Raw genomic sequence first — 14,706 nt, 5'->3', positions numbered from 1 at the left:
TTCTAGTTTCATACCATTGTGGTCAGAAAAGATACTTGATATAAATTCTTCTTGACTTTGTCGAGACTTGTTTCATGGCTTAGCATATGATCTGCTGCTGTTGAAATGTGTTGTATATATGTCTGTTAGAGTCATCGGGTCTATAGTGTTGTTTAAATGCTGTTTCCTCATTGATTTTCTGTCTGGAAGACCTATCCATTAAAGTCCCCCTAGCACATTATTTTTTTCCCATGAGAAATTATAATCTCCTCTTTTTGGATGGGTTTGAACATATCATAAACTTAATGTCTCCATGCTCTGCGTACTGTTACTTCTACCTGCAATTCTGTTCCCCTACCCCTTGTCTAATATTGAGTTCTTTGAATATTCAGTTTAAAATTATGATTTTCTGTTAAGCTACTCTGACTGTCAGATAAAGTTTGTGCAAGCATAGGACTTGATAATAACTTCTATTTTACTACTCATAAGTCCTGTTGGATATCATAGCAATTATGTGCTTGTGTGTCTAGCACCTCCACTGAACTAATTCCTTCCACCAGAAAGCATGCCTTCTGTTTACCCAGACTTCCAAACTTGGGAAACTCTAATAAATATGTACTGAAACAAATAAAGTGAGGAATTCTAGAAGAAGCAGCAATATATAAAAATAAGGAGTGGCAAAGGTCAGGAAGGACATTAGTTGCAGTATGTGGATGCTTAGCTTAAGTATATGGTAGAAAATCAGATTATGGAAGAGAAAAAGAATGCCTCAGGCATCAGATTTGATCTGGGTCCTGGTATTCATAAAGGAGAAACAAGGTAAATTACTCAGTTTTGTTATTTGAAAGGAGAAAGCTTACTTTTCCTTTCTAATAATAAAATTTCTTTAAGATTGGTATTTCTTCAAAATGTCTAGTCATTAATTACCCAGGATACTTGTTGAAAATGCAGATCACTAGCCCTTCTCCTGATGATTCTGATTTGGCAGGTCTGTAATAGGGACCAGGAATTTGTATTTTACAGGCACTACCAGGTGATTCTCATTTTTAGCCAAGTTTGGAAAACCATAACTAAAGGCAGAGCTCCTCGTGTCTCCGTAATTTTTTCATGGTGCCTCAAGCCAAAAGAAATACCCCAGAGTTCTGTTTATTAAGTAGATAGATCCAGACAACTTAATAGTTGTAGTTGTTAACAGAGTCCAACAGATGGCACTGTGTTCCCCTCAAAAAGTTAAAATATCCCATGCCCTATGATTTCCCTGAGGTACCCCAGAGCACCTCAGCCCACAGTTTATGAGCTGTAGCCTAAAGGGAGCATTTTCCTGGCATAGCATCTAAATAAAATATTTGAATGGGCCTTCTATAGAAAGATTGTGAGACAAAGTAGACAGTGTATTCCACGAATTTCATCACTTTTTCTATCATTTGCTGCCGTTTTCATACGGTTGTTACTGCTCATAGAGCAGGAGTATCATTCTCCCATAAAGAGCCTGAGAGCGGATATTTTAGGTTTTTCAAGGCCCCAGATGGTCTCTATTGCAGTCTTATCTTGTCTTTTCTGTTGCAGCCCTTTAAACATGTAAACACCATTCTTATCTCTTGAATTTGACCCACAGGCTGTAGTTAACCAAGCGGGTTCTAGTTGTAAGCCTAGTATAAGACATTAAAGTACAATTTGGTATAGGTGATTCTGCAAGGCTGTAAGCTCTCAATATTTTCCTATCTCATCCTTTTTTGTTCAGGGAAGTGTGTGCAGTAATGCATCCCTGCAACTAATATGGGAATATGCAACTAATATGGCCTGCTTGATTTCAAAGCTACTATAAAAAGAAAGCTGTCACTGAATCTTGCTCTTATTTTTTTAATGAGAATTCGCAAGTTTTTCTCCAGCTTAATAAAGAATATCTTTAAATTTCCAAGAAAAGGAGACTAGCCCTTTATCACTCGCTTGCTAATTATTGTAAATGGCTAACGAGATTCCACAATTATATCTAATAAGTCAAGCCTTAGCTTATACTAGATAAATAACTTGATAGAATATGCCGTTTGAGACTTCTAGCTTTATTTCCAAAATTAGTGTTGCTATTTTGGAAATATGCATTGTGCTTATTAGTCTTTAGGTTTTATGTCAGTTATTTTTTAAAGTCTAGTGTGACAAGTACTGTTCCTATGCTAGTCATAAAGGAGATAAATATAGCAATAATGGTCTTGAGAAAAATCAGGAAATTTCTTGAGGAAATTTCAGTTCATATCTAAAAAGTGAAAATTTTTTGAAAAGTGCACCATAAAAATTCTTCCAATATCTTACAGTCTCCACCCCAAAGATGTTTGTTCATTAACTATTTCCCAGAACTTTAAGTCAGTACTCCTCCTTATTTGTTGTCATAAGTACTATTAAATTATCAATGATCCTATTTTGTAATTAAATTTATGCATGTGGAAATTTGGTTACTTTCTTTTTCTCTCATGAGACTCCAGTATTCCACGAGCGCCATTCTATCCCCGGCACATAGAATTGTGCCTACTGCCTATTAAATGTTCAGTAAATATTTGCACATCTATGGGTCAAACACTCAGCTGCAATAAGAGTCAGAATTATCCAATGGAAAGCATTATGCATTTAGTAACTAGCAGACTTAAGTTCCAGGACCACCACTAATTTTCCTTGGGTTATTAGAAACAGCCAGTGGATTTCCTCATCTGTAAAACCCGGCATATTTCTACCTGTCGCCACCTCACGGAGATGTTGGTAGCATCACGTGGCAGAGAGCATTTATTTGCTCGGCAAAAGGAGTGTGTGTTTACAGACACCAAGCTGGCCCAGGACTCTCTGGGCAGCTACTGAGGCACGTCCACGTCACCCCGTTATATAAGGGGCCCGCCTGTCCGGTGTCCTCTGAAATCCCTGACCCGACGTCATCGGCCACCGCCGTGAGGACGCCATACGGTGTCCTGAGGATAGGCGGTGCAAGGTGGGACCCGGGTGTCGCCCGCCCGAAGCTCGCGGCCGGCTTTAGAAAGCGTCTGAGATAGCGGCGGCTCTCAGGGCTGAGACCGGAAGCCCCTCCCGACTGGCCCGCAGCCAGTCAGCGCTAGGCCTGTTCGAACGTGACCTTGTTTTGGCGTTGCTAGGAGACCCGGCTCCCGCACGCCCCCCACTGGCTGGCTAGCGCTGGAAGGGGGCGGGGCCGTGGCAGGCGCCGGTAGCGGTCGGCCGAGCACCGTTAGGGCAGCCCCGAGCCCGGCGCCCGGCCAGACCCTTGGAAGAGGTGTCTCGTCCCCTGCCACCGCCCAGGCCTCGCTGGCGCCCTCCCGCTGGTATCAGCGCGCTCCCGAGCGGCAGTGAGCCACGTTTGGGTCCGGACCAGGGAAGGACGTTAGTCAGGTGAGCAGCAGCGGGGCGGGCAGCTGGTGTGGCCACGCCCTGCCGAGGGAGACGAGCCGGCCGGGTGCGGGAGCGGCGAGGTGAGGGGATCGTGCTGCGGGGACAGCGGGCCTGCCCCGGCGGCTGCCGCAGGTCGGATCATTCACTCCTGTGGGCCGGCGCAGCCGCAGGGAGCACCCTCCGGCCAGCGGACAAAGGGTTAACGCGCCGGCGGTGACCGCGGGCCCCGGATGTGAGATCCTAGGCGCGGCGTTCGTGGGCCGCGCTGCAGGTGCGCCCGGGCGGGCGGAGCGAGCCGGCTGGCGGGGACCTGACCGACCGGCCGAGGCTCCCCTTCCCCTGCAGGGGTCGCTCGGCTCCCTCCGCAGGCGCCCTCTTTTCTAACTTGAGGGCAACAGGTGGTGCCTGTGGACCGAAGGAGAGCCCGGTTTCGCCGTGCTGGGAGCGGCAGTTATTCTCACCAATTAGGTCGCGGGGGTGCGTGTGGCTTGGACGCGCTGACGCAGGTGACCAATGGGATTTGGGCTCAGGGGTGGGCCGTGTGCAGTGGGCGTGGTCGTAGTCTGGAGCCACGGTTTCTAGTGAGGCAACCGCCAGAGCTGCGTGGAGAGCTAAGCTGAGCGGCGGTGGGGTGCTTCTCTACCCCCGCGTAGAAAAGCCTGCCAATGCTTTCTCATTTGGATCCAGGCTCCAATTCGTGAGGTAAGAACATTGTATTTTGGGGTGGGGCGGTTGGCGCGCGGAGGCTAATAGTGACCTTGGGTATGCTGTTAAGCGTGTAGAATTAGATCCTGAAGATCAAATTATGTGTTACAAATATTCTGCCAAAAATGGCACTTCTGTGGTACTGCGACTTGGACCAGTTGCTGGTGACTAGGTTGTCTCCGGTATGAGGTCTTAGAGGTCTGGGGACCCAGGGGGTAGAGGAAAGTACATATTACTACAATTTCAGTGAATGTTAAAGAATTTCAACGGCAATGATTATTCTGTCGTTTGCCTTGGATCGCGTATGTTTCTTATCTCACATGGTTTGTTTACTGAAGCAAGTTTTATTTATCAAGTTCCTCGTGTTGCTTAGTTTAGCAGGAAGAGAGAAAAGCAGTTGTAGTACATTATTTCACAAGAATAACTTACTCATTTTCCCCTTCAGCAGTCTGGTAGCTGGATCCCCTAGGAAGAGAAGTTCTCAAGCAGTAAGAAGAAAGCCCTTCAATTTGGAACACTTCTTTGCAGCTGGAAATGGGGAATGGGCTGTCAGACCAGACTTCTATCCTGTCCAGCCTGCCTTCATTTCAGTCCTTCCACATTGTCATTCTGGGTTTGGACTCTGCTGGAAAGACAACTGTGTTATACAGGCTGCAGTTCAATGAATTTGTAAATACCGTACCTACCAAAGGATTTAACACGGAAAAAATTAAGGTAACGCTGGGAAATTCTAAAACAGTCACTTTTCACTTCTGGGATGTAGGTGGTCAGGAGAAATTAAGGCCACTGTGGAAGTCATATACCAGATGCACAGATGGCATTGTGTTTGTTGTGGACTCTGTTGATGTTGAAAGGATGGAAGAAGCCAAAACTGAACTTCATAAAATAACTAGGATATCAGAAAATCAAGGAGTCCCTGTGCTTATAGTTGCTAACAAACAAGACCTGAGGAACTCGTTGTCTCTCTCAGAAATTGAGAAATTGTTAGCAATGGGTGAACTGAGCTCATCAACTCCCTGGCATTTGCAGCCCACCTGTGCAATCATAGGCGATGGACTGAAGGAAGGACTTGAGAAACTACATGATATGATAATTAAAAGAAGAAAAATGTTGCGGCAGCAGAAAAAGAAAAGATGAATGGTGATAACCTTTTAGATCTGTGTGGAGTAGGTTTTCTGTGGTCTGATTTTGACAAATGGAAGAGTGTCTACAGCCTGGTTTGCCTGCCTGCCCTCCTGGATGCTGTTAAAGCTTTGTTTTGTTGAACAATCAGATGTCCAACTCTGTTGCCTTGTGGAAGATGAGTAAATGCAGTGCTTCTTAAAATGGCCTCTTCTCCCTACCCCACAAATCTTTTGGTACTACCATTTTGGGAAGCCAAGCAAAGATAGAAAATTGACCAGAAAACAGCTGTGGAAATTTGACCTGAAGTTACTGAAATAAAACTTTGAAGAGTGTCTGCCTAGTGTTTTGTGCTTACATCTTTTGGGGGGAAGCCTTTGCAAAGAAATTGCATGCAAGGCTTTGTATGTTATGCTAATGAATGGAAATGTTAAGGTAGATTAATATATACAGTCATACTGGTCACGTTGGTCCAACCAGTAAGGGACAAGGAGGCAGTGCTTGGTTTTTTAAGTTTGGCTGAATGAATTTTGACATTTTCTGGAATCAAATACTGTAATGCTATATCTTAATTCTAGATGATGTTTAAGTTGGTCTAACTTAAAGTTTAAAAAGAGGTATTTGGGGCATATTCAAGTGCATGGATTAGTTATTCTGACAAAGCATGTTTTGGTGTATAGTCTTTTACTTTCTAGAGATAGCTATGCATCTTTTTACATGGTCAGGTTGAAAACACCTTTTTGGGGATTTAGGGCTGTTTTAGAAATAGTTTGTTGTCAGAGTCACTTTCAGTTAAAGAACCTAAAATAATTTACTTAACTCTTTTACATAGTAAATTTGGGCATGTAGACTAATCTTAAATGCATATGCTTTGACAAATGTATGGATTTATGAAGAAAGCAATTGATGAATTCAGTCAAGAGGGTGTAATTACAATACATGGTCTCTAAAGTATTCCAGTTGTAAAATATTTGTTTTATTATATTTGCTGGCTGAACATAGATGTGTTTTTTCATATATTTTTGTAGTGTTTTGAGAGAAGCAGAAGCTTTATAACCAACACCTAATGCACTGTGCAGTGAAAATGTAAGAGAGGTTCTTATGTGCTCTGAGCTTTAATTTTTTGTTTACAAACTGAACAGTGTTATGCAGGCAGTCTAGTCCTGATTATAAGGTAGGAAGAAATGATACAGTACTGCAGATAAGAATTACGATTATAGAAAATGAAGGGGAAAGTAGCAAAGCTATGTTTTGTGAAAATTCACTGGTAGTGTTTACTTTGGAATTCAAAAAAAACCCTCTAAATTAAAAGGAGGAAAAACCTTTACCTAATTCTTATGTACAGGTAAAGACTTGCTTCCTGTGATCATATATAGCAAATCAACATGATTTCCATGTGTTAAAGCCAACACCTGTTTGTTTTGAAGATAACCAAAAGAAATGCACTTTGCTAGCAGGGTTTGGTTTGGGTTTTTTTTTGTTTTTTTTAAATGGAGTTTTTGGAAACTTGGTTCATGTTCACACAAAATGAAGTAGCTTCCTGTGGAGCCTTCACATGTTAAATGTACCTGCACTAGTGACAGTCATTTAGAATGTTTATATTCATGGAAATGTGGATAACTACCAATAAACTACTTGAGGCCCTAGGAGAACAGTGTTTGGCTTTGAGTTTTAATGTATGTACTTCCACTTTTGATGAAGCTACTAATTAGTAGTTGAAAAACAACTTTTGAAGGCTGGGTTACACAGTCCTATAGTCGTGTGACATAGGCACCAAAGGTTGTTTTCTGGGAGAACCTTTTATTTTTTTAACCCTTCACTATATGAAATCATATACAAACATGAGTAGATCCATGATGGATTAATAAAGCTTGCTGAAAGAAAAGTCTGAATCAATTTAGATTTTCAGCCTTCCTGTACTTTTTATGTACTTAACAGCAACGTTTTAACTATCTCTTGAGAATTTGTGTTACCCTTGTTTTGTAGCCTAAGAATTTGATAAGCAAATCCACATTATCTAAGTGTTTCATATTTAGTGAACAACAAAAAGAAAAGAGAAAATGGCATGGACACTGTACTAGCTTTTATTTATAAAACACATTTTCAACTAGAAAACTCATCATAAAATTTTCCAGTTTGCTAAGTTCAGGTTCTCCACCACCTATTCTAGCTGTTAATACCATAGGATAGGATATAAGGAGTCTTGAAATAAACCCTAAAGAGTTTAGACAATGCTTTTACATCTAGTTTTTTTTTTTTTTTTTATTAAGGTACACCTTTTCTAAAGTGTATTTCTAAAATATTTTCTTATATTTGAAGTTATTTGGTTTAATACCAAATATCAATCAAGAACTGCAACTCTAAATCCAAATTAGTATCAACAAAGTAAAAATTTTTTTTAGTTAAAAAAAAAAGCTTTGATACTTTAAGAGCCTTAAATTTTAAATGCCCACAGTTGTTCTAAAATAGATTATAAACATTTAGAAAAAAAATAGTTGTACACTTTAAGTAGCCAGCAAAGATAGGTTCACTGAGAATTAATCATGGAAAAATAAATAAATCATTAGAAGCCAAAAAGTGGAGTTATTAGTATAAATATATGTATGTAGACAGAGAATGACTAATTTGTAGAAGGATGATGCTTTCTGAACAGAAGGAAGGGGCAGACTTAGAATGTTTTTGTTTGTACAAGGCTTTTGACACTTAAAGAATGTTTCATTAATTATTCATGTTGACCTGGAAAGAGGTCTTTGGTACAGTGTTGCAAGGTTCTATTTAATACAGTTTCCTCAGTGATGTAAACAAAATGGTTTCTTCAGCTGTAACAGTGACACAAAAGAATGTTTCTTTAAACTTTGGATGATGTAACACTCAATAGTTAGCTAATAGAACTTGGAATGTTGAGTATACCATCATTTGAGGTTGGAATTTTACATTTAAGGTTTAAATTTAGCAGAACATTCTGTGATAGTGGTGATGCTTGTGCAACATTGTGAATATACTAAATGCCACTGAATTATACATCTAAAAACAACTAAAATAGTAAATTTTATGTGTATTTTACCACAACAAAAAAATTTAGAATATTAAATATACACTTAGTTTCAAATAATCAGCTGAGTGAGAGCAATGTGATTCAGAGACCAGATTTAATTACACGTTATATGGAAAACTGGGATGCTTAAATTAAAGCTTAATATGAACCAGTATAGCGTGGTAAACGAATCACAAAGTTAATATTAAAATATATGACAATCAGAGAGAATAGTCTCAACAAACCATAGCTGAAGTATATGTCAAATTCTGTGTATGTAAGTTAGAAATATAAGAATACCTATCTTGGAGGCTAGTTTAGGTGGATGTTAAATGTTTTTTCTAAAAACAGCATGAGATTTGAGGTCAGATCAGGGTTCAAATCCTGGCTCTCCCACTCTTACACAGGTGACCTTTTGTCAAGTTCCTTGGAACTTCTCACCGTGTGAATTCCTTCCTGGTAAAATGAAGACTCTTGCATAGAATTTTGAGAGGATTGAATGAAATAATGTAAATGTAAACATCACCACCAAGCATTTGATAAGAACTCAATGAATGGTAGCTATTATTGTTAATCAGTACGGATCAGTATGTGTTGAGAGGCAGTATGGTATAGTTGATAAATTTTTAATTCCAATACTATAAAATTCAGGCCTTTTTAACAAGTTCTTTTTTAGAAGTACAACATCTGCTTTATAGTAGGCATCCAGTAAAATCTTGTTTAAGAACTTGAATCAATGCCAGCTGAAACAGTCTTCTAAGGGTCACATCTTATAAATTTATTTTTTATATGTACATGTACGTATACACACAAGAAGGGAGCTTTGCTTGTAAGCTGTGCTAAATATCTTTAAAAGTGCAGCATTCTAAAACATGGGTGGTTGAAGAGAGATGCTGAAGTTGATTCATTTCAATGATGCTCTAGTTTTAAATAAAACTTTTTATTATGACAAATTTCAAGCTTATACAAAAGTAGAAAACCGTAATGAACCCCAGATATCTCTCATGTACTTTCAGTAATGATGAACTTTCGTCCCATTTTCTCTATATTCTCATCTTTTTCTGTCCCCTTTCCTCTCCCCCTACCCCTGTATTATTTTGAAGTGAGTCCTAGAAATTATATTTTATTTATAAATGTTTTGGCATGTGTCTCTAAAAGATAAGAACCCTTTAAAAAAAAACTCTTAATATCATCACATATAAAATAAAACTAGTAATCCTTCTTCAAGATAATCAGATATCTATTCAGAGTTTACATTTCCCTGATTAAAGTTTTTACAAGTTTTTGCAGTCAAGATCCAATCAATAACAGTCCATGTGTTGTGATTGGTTGATAGGTCTCTATAGGTCCTCTCCGCCCCCTCGCACCACACCCCCTTCTCCTCCCTCTCCTCCTTATTTTCCCTGTCCACGCCTTCCCTCTCCCCTCTCTCTCTCTCTCTCTCTCTCACTGCAATTTATTTTTGTACAGTTTCCCACACGCTGGATCTTGCTGAATGCATCTCCCTTTCGGTGCTTAACATGTTCTTTGTATGTGCTCTCACTTTTCTCTGTTTCCTCAAGACTACTTTAGATGGTGTTTTGGGTGGTGTTTTATACTTTCATCCATAGGCACTATGGTCTGGTTGTCTCTCTTTTTGTGCTGGTAGCAGTCATTGATGGTCATTGTCTTAATCAACTCTGTGATGATAGAAATATTCTATATCTACACTGTCCAATGTGGAAGCCACTAGCCTCATGTGGTTATAGAGTGCGTGAAGTGTGGCTGGTGTGGTTGAGGAACATAATTTTAAATTTTATTTAATTAAATTTAAATAACTGCATTGGACAGGACTGGCTGATAAGAAACTTTCTGGACTTCCCTGGCAGTCCAGTGTTTAAGACTCCCTGCTTCCACTACAGGGGGCTCGGAATCAATGATTTGGTTATCCTGAGGTTCAGTTCTTAAAGGAAAGGCAAGATAAATGCTTGTTTCTTTTGATTTACAAATTTTCAAGATAAGTTGATTCCTTAGCAACTTCTAAAGGTGACCAGTGAGGTTTGTTTTATTTTGAATACCATTATAACCTTACACATTGAAACATATTTGATATATTTCAGTCCTTTGCAGTTATTAACCCTATTCATGCTTAAACTGTCCTATTTTTGAAGAACTAAGTTCTTTTGACATAAGTCTAGTAATCTTTAATAGTTTCTTTACTTTCTAGTTTTACAAGAAATTCCTGCCTTACCAGACTTGTTGTTTTTCTAGGATCCCAGGTTTCTTTTAGTGGGAAATGGTATGAAGAGTCCTCTGTGTAAACCACTGAATTTTTCATTGTTTCTAGGCCTTTTCAGTGAATGGAATAGAACTTTTTAAAAAAGATGCATCAGTAATTGACGCTGATAGTTCCAATTCAAAGCTTAAAATTCATAATGGTAAGGCCTTTACTTAACCTCAGTGATACTACTTAGTACCTCTTTTCACCTATGCCAAAAATCCTGGTTATCCATGACAACACTTATTCCTTTGCTTTATCCACTTTAATCTCAGTACATTCTCAAAATAATACTACTACCAAGAATTTGATTACTGTAAGTGGTTTAACAATAGTTGTACTTTCTTTTGTCCTTAGGTTATACCTCACTAGGGATATACAGTAAAGTTCTTGTTCATTTGTTTTGTTTTTTTTTTTCATGTGTGGTTATGCCACCACCTGGTACATGTTTAGGTACATTTGTTTCACAAAATATTTTAATTGCTTTTAGAAATGTTGACTCTGGTTTACTTAGTATATATAGTTCTTCCAGTATGTTTAAAATATTCAGGAATTCCCTGGTGGTCCAGTGGTCAGGACTCTGCTCTTTCACTACCCAGGGCCTGGGTTCAGTCTCTGGTCGGGGAACTAAGATCCCACAAGCTGCGTGGAATGGCCAAAAAAAAAAAAAATTCAACTTGGGATTAAAAATAATTTACATACCATACATTAGAAACCTCTCTTTTATAAACTAAGCTACATGAATATTTTCCTCAATCAAGAAAAATACTTTTCTAAGCAATTTTTTTTTTTTCATTTTTAGTTTGAGACCCATACTTTGTAGAATTGTTTGGTGAAAATTTAAGTTCATGGAGTTTGCATTGGAAAACATCTGATACAGAACAGTCTCTTATTGAAAAGGGACTCTTGCCTTCCTATTGCAGCTCTATGTAATGTCAACAAGAATATGAAGTCATTATTTTTCTTTCTTTTTAATGCAGAAACTGAGTAACTGAATAGCAAGTGATTAGAAACCATGGGCTTCCAGTGGACCAATGTATTTTTCAATATTAACATGAGAAGTGCTTATTTCCCTTAATCCATCATCTATCTGTAGATACCCTGAAATGGGTCAATGACAAAATGGAATTCGCTAGAACAACATTTTTCCAAAGTGACTAGACTTCAGAATGGCTTAAGGAGCTTTTTAAAATTCCTGGACTCGATCTCAGACATTGTGAATCAATTCTCTAGGGGATGGATCCAATAATTTATATTCTAACTCTTCCTAGGTTTTTAACACGCCTAGATCAGCCAGATTTACAAACCATTGCTTTGTTGGACATGACAGAGGGATGGTACTTAGAGTGGTGAAAATAAGGGGATCATAAATAGAACTGGCCTAGCAGAAATTTACCTGGCTACCTTTGATCTCTTTTCTTCTATGTGATGGGATTTTTTTCATTGGCTTGACCTTGATGTCAAAATAACTAAACTGAGAAACATGTCTAATCCAGGGATGTTTCAGATCAGATCGTTTAGGGGAAATCTGAGAGAGCTCAGGGGCAAGGAATAGGTACTTTTCCTTCTCTTGAACTTGCATATACTTTATGCTAAGAGGCATAAAATGTCCGAGAAATTCTCAGGGAGTTCTGCTCATCTCACAAAAGATAGAGACCAGTTAGAGATTTAGAGAAGTCCTAACTAGTGCCTACAATGTTGTTTTTCTGTAATCCTCTTGAGAACTTTGAGTGTCACAGGTTTTAGTGATCATGATCATACCCGATTATTTTGGGACTAACAGGTATGATAAAGAAAAATCAAAGGCATATGACCGGAGCAACACCTGAAGAAAATGGGCAGTGCTGAATGGACTATACTAAATCCCTGACACATTGGATTATTCAAGTAAATAAGTAAAACACTTTGTCTTTCAATTTGGTGGACAAAAATTGTCCTTCTTGCTCGGCCCTTCTGTCAACAACTTCCCATGCTAAAAGCTGGGTGCTTGTTTAAAATTTTACAGGGCGAGTTTAAATCATGATCGTGACATGTATTAGCTGTGTGTCTGAATGCAAGTTACTTCATTTCTGGAAGCTGCACAGCCTTCTCACTTTAAAATGGTGATAATCTCCTGCACCAGAAAGTAAGCTCCACCAGGGCAGGGGATTTATCCATTGCTATATCCTTAGCCCTTGAAACACTCCAGGGCACATGCACATACTAAACACTTACATATGTACATAATTTACAAATGAATGAAGCTTAATTTTAATGGGGGAGTCAATTTAGTAAGCAAAAATAAAATGTGAAAAGTGCTATGAAGGAAACAAAGGGCTGAGGAATGGAAAACCATATGGCTGACTTTCTTTTGATAAACTAGTTGAAGAAGAGTTTTTCAGATCTATCTAAAGAGCTATGGGAAGGCTAGAGGGAAAAGGATTTCAGGCAGAGGGAACGAAGGACCTGACATCAAAAATCACTTAATGGAGTTGAGAACTGAGTGTAAACTAGTATGGTGAGAACTAGCGAGAAAAAGGAGAATGGCAGGATGTGAAGCTGAAAGATCAGGAGAAGATATTTATCCAGTTTGAGAGTTGTGTCTTTAATGAGAGTACTTATTTTTGCTTTTATTTTTTATTTTTTGCTTTTATTCACTCTTTATACACTTGATTACAACTTACTGCTGTTTGTGTTAAAATCTACCATAATATTTTTACAATTGTTTGACCATTTTTGTTTCTTTTTTAATGTCCTTTTTCCCCTTCTTTTCAATTTAGCAAGCATTTATTAATTTTCCCCTCTATTGACTTTGGTACAAATTCTTCTATTATTATTCTACTATAATTACAACATACATCCTTGATTTACTGAAGCCTAATATAAATTAGTACTTTTGCCAGTTCCACTTTTTGGACAATACAAAACAAAACGCTTTTACCTGCATTTACCTCACTTGTGATATATGTGTTATTATTGTTGTATATTTTATTTCTACAGGTTAAAGATCCTCCACGTTCTTACTTATTGCGTATTCTTTTTGCTCTCTATTTTTCTTGAATCTCTTGGGGTATAGTCTGGGATCATTTTCCTTCTGCCTGACAAACTTCCTTTAATATTTTCTTGAGTGTGATGTGCTGGCAAAAAATCCATCCATTTTTGGTTTCTGAAGATACTTATTTTGCTTTTATTGTTAAAGGACATTTTCATTGTGTAATAGAATTTTAGGTTGGGAGATTTTGGGTTTTGGTTTTTTTTTTTAGCACTTTAAAGCATGTCATTCTGTTGTCTTCTTGCTTTGTTGTTGTTGGGAGGTCAGCTCTTAGCATAATTTTTGCTTTTTATGAAGGTAGTATGTCTTATACTCTGTTTGCTTGCAAGGTTTTTCTTTGTTTTTAATTTTTGCAGTTTGACTATGTGTCTAGGGGTGGTTTCTTTGTATCTCTTTTGCTTGGGATTTGTAGAGCTTCTTGAATTTATGGCTTGAAGTGCCTGTCAGATAACACCAACATTTGGTTATCTGGAAGTCTGTCTTCTGTTTTTTAATCAAATTTTGCCCTTTTGTATTTCTGGTTTTCTTCTGACCGACTACCATACATATAAATACAATTTCAGTATATTTGGAGCTCTATGGGATGTCATCATTCTCCAGAGAAAATTTACTTTTTTTTGCTGGCAGTTAACAAAGGTTAGGCTAGATTATCTCTCTGGGTTTCCTTTTCCTTTTGGGTCTTCCCGCCAATCCACAATGTCTTTGTAGCTCTCCGATCCTTTCAAATAGATTTAAAAACAAAACTTGTCTCGTTTTTCTAGTTTCTCTTAGCTGGAAGGTTGGTCTGAAAAGGAGTAAAAAAAAATTTTAATTCTAAAAGCAATAGGAAAGTTTTACAGTTTTAAGAATTGACATAAATCTGATTCCCATTTTAAGATGATCTTAAATAAATTCTTTCTCTTATCATCTCTTCTCTTAAAATGTCTTCAAAGTTGGCTTTCATCTCCATTTCCACTGTTACCTTCCTGGTCTAAATTCTCTCTAGTTACTAGCTTCAATTATTGCTTTTATCTCACTTTCTTAGTCCCTGAAGTCCCTCTAACATATCAGTGTTAGGTTCCTTTCCCCAAGATCCTGTTTATTTTAGGTCTAGATTTGGAACTTAAATTTAGCTGTGCATTCCTTTAAGTAGATAGTTTTATTAGTCACATTTTATAGAAGAGCAAGTTAGCTTGAAGTGGTTAAGGAACTTGC

At 38.3% G+C, this 14,706-nt stretch overlaps 1 protein-coding gene across 4 annotated transcripts; it reads left to right on the top strand.

Annotated features, from left to right (window-relative positions):
* Window positions 1-3,188: 3,188 nt before the first annotated feature.
* On the top strand, window positions 3,189-5,525 carry ARL4A (ARF like GTPase 4A). Of its 4 annotated transcripts, none has more exons than XM_068549967.1 (2): window positions 3,189-3,363; window positions 4,517-5,525. In XM_068549967.1, the coding sequence occupies exon 2, from the start codon at window positions 4,603-4,605 to the stop codon at window positions 5,203-5,205; it is 603 nt and encodes a 200-aa protein (XP_068406068.1). In that variant the 5' UTR covers window positions 3,189-3,363; window positions 4,517-4,602; the 3' UTR covers window positions 5,206-5,525. The 4 variants fall into 4 exon arrangements, with proteins under 4 accessions (XP_068406068.1, XP_068406067.1, XP_068406066.1 ...); XM_068549966.1 differs by having other exon boundaries at window positions 4,514-5,525; XM_068549965.1 differs by lacking the exon at window positions 3,189-3,363 and adding an exon at window positions 3,682-4,065.
* Window positions 5,526-14,706: the final 9,181 nt, after the last annotated feature.

This window comes from Eschrichtius robustus, chromosome 8 (genome assembly GCF_028021215.1).
Source record: "Eschrichtius robustus isolate mEscRob2 chromosome 8, mEscRob2.pri, whole genome shotgun sequence".
NCBI classification, from domain to species: Eukaryota; Metazoa; Chordata; class Mammalia; order Artiodactyla; family Eschrichtiidae; genus Eschrichtius; species Eschrichtius robustus.
Note: the sequence above shows the minus strand (reverse complement) of the source record. Positions and strands in the feature narration are given on the sequence as shown.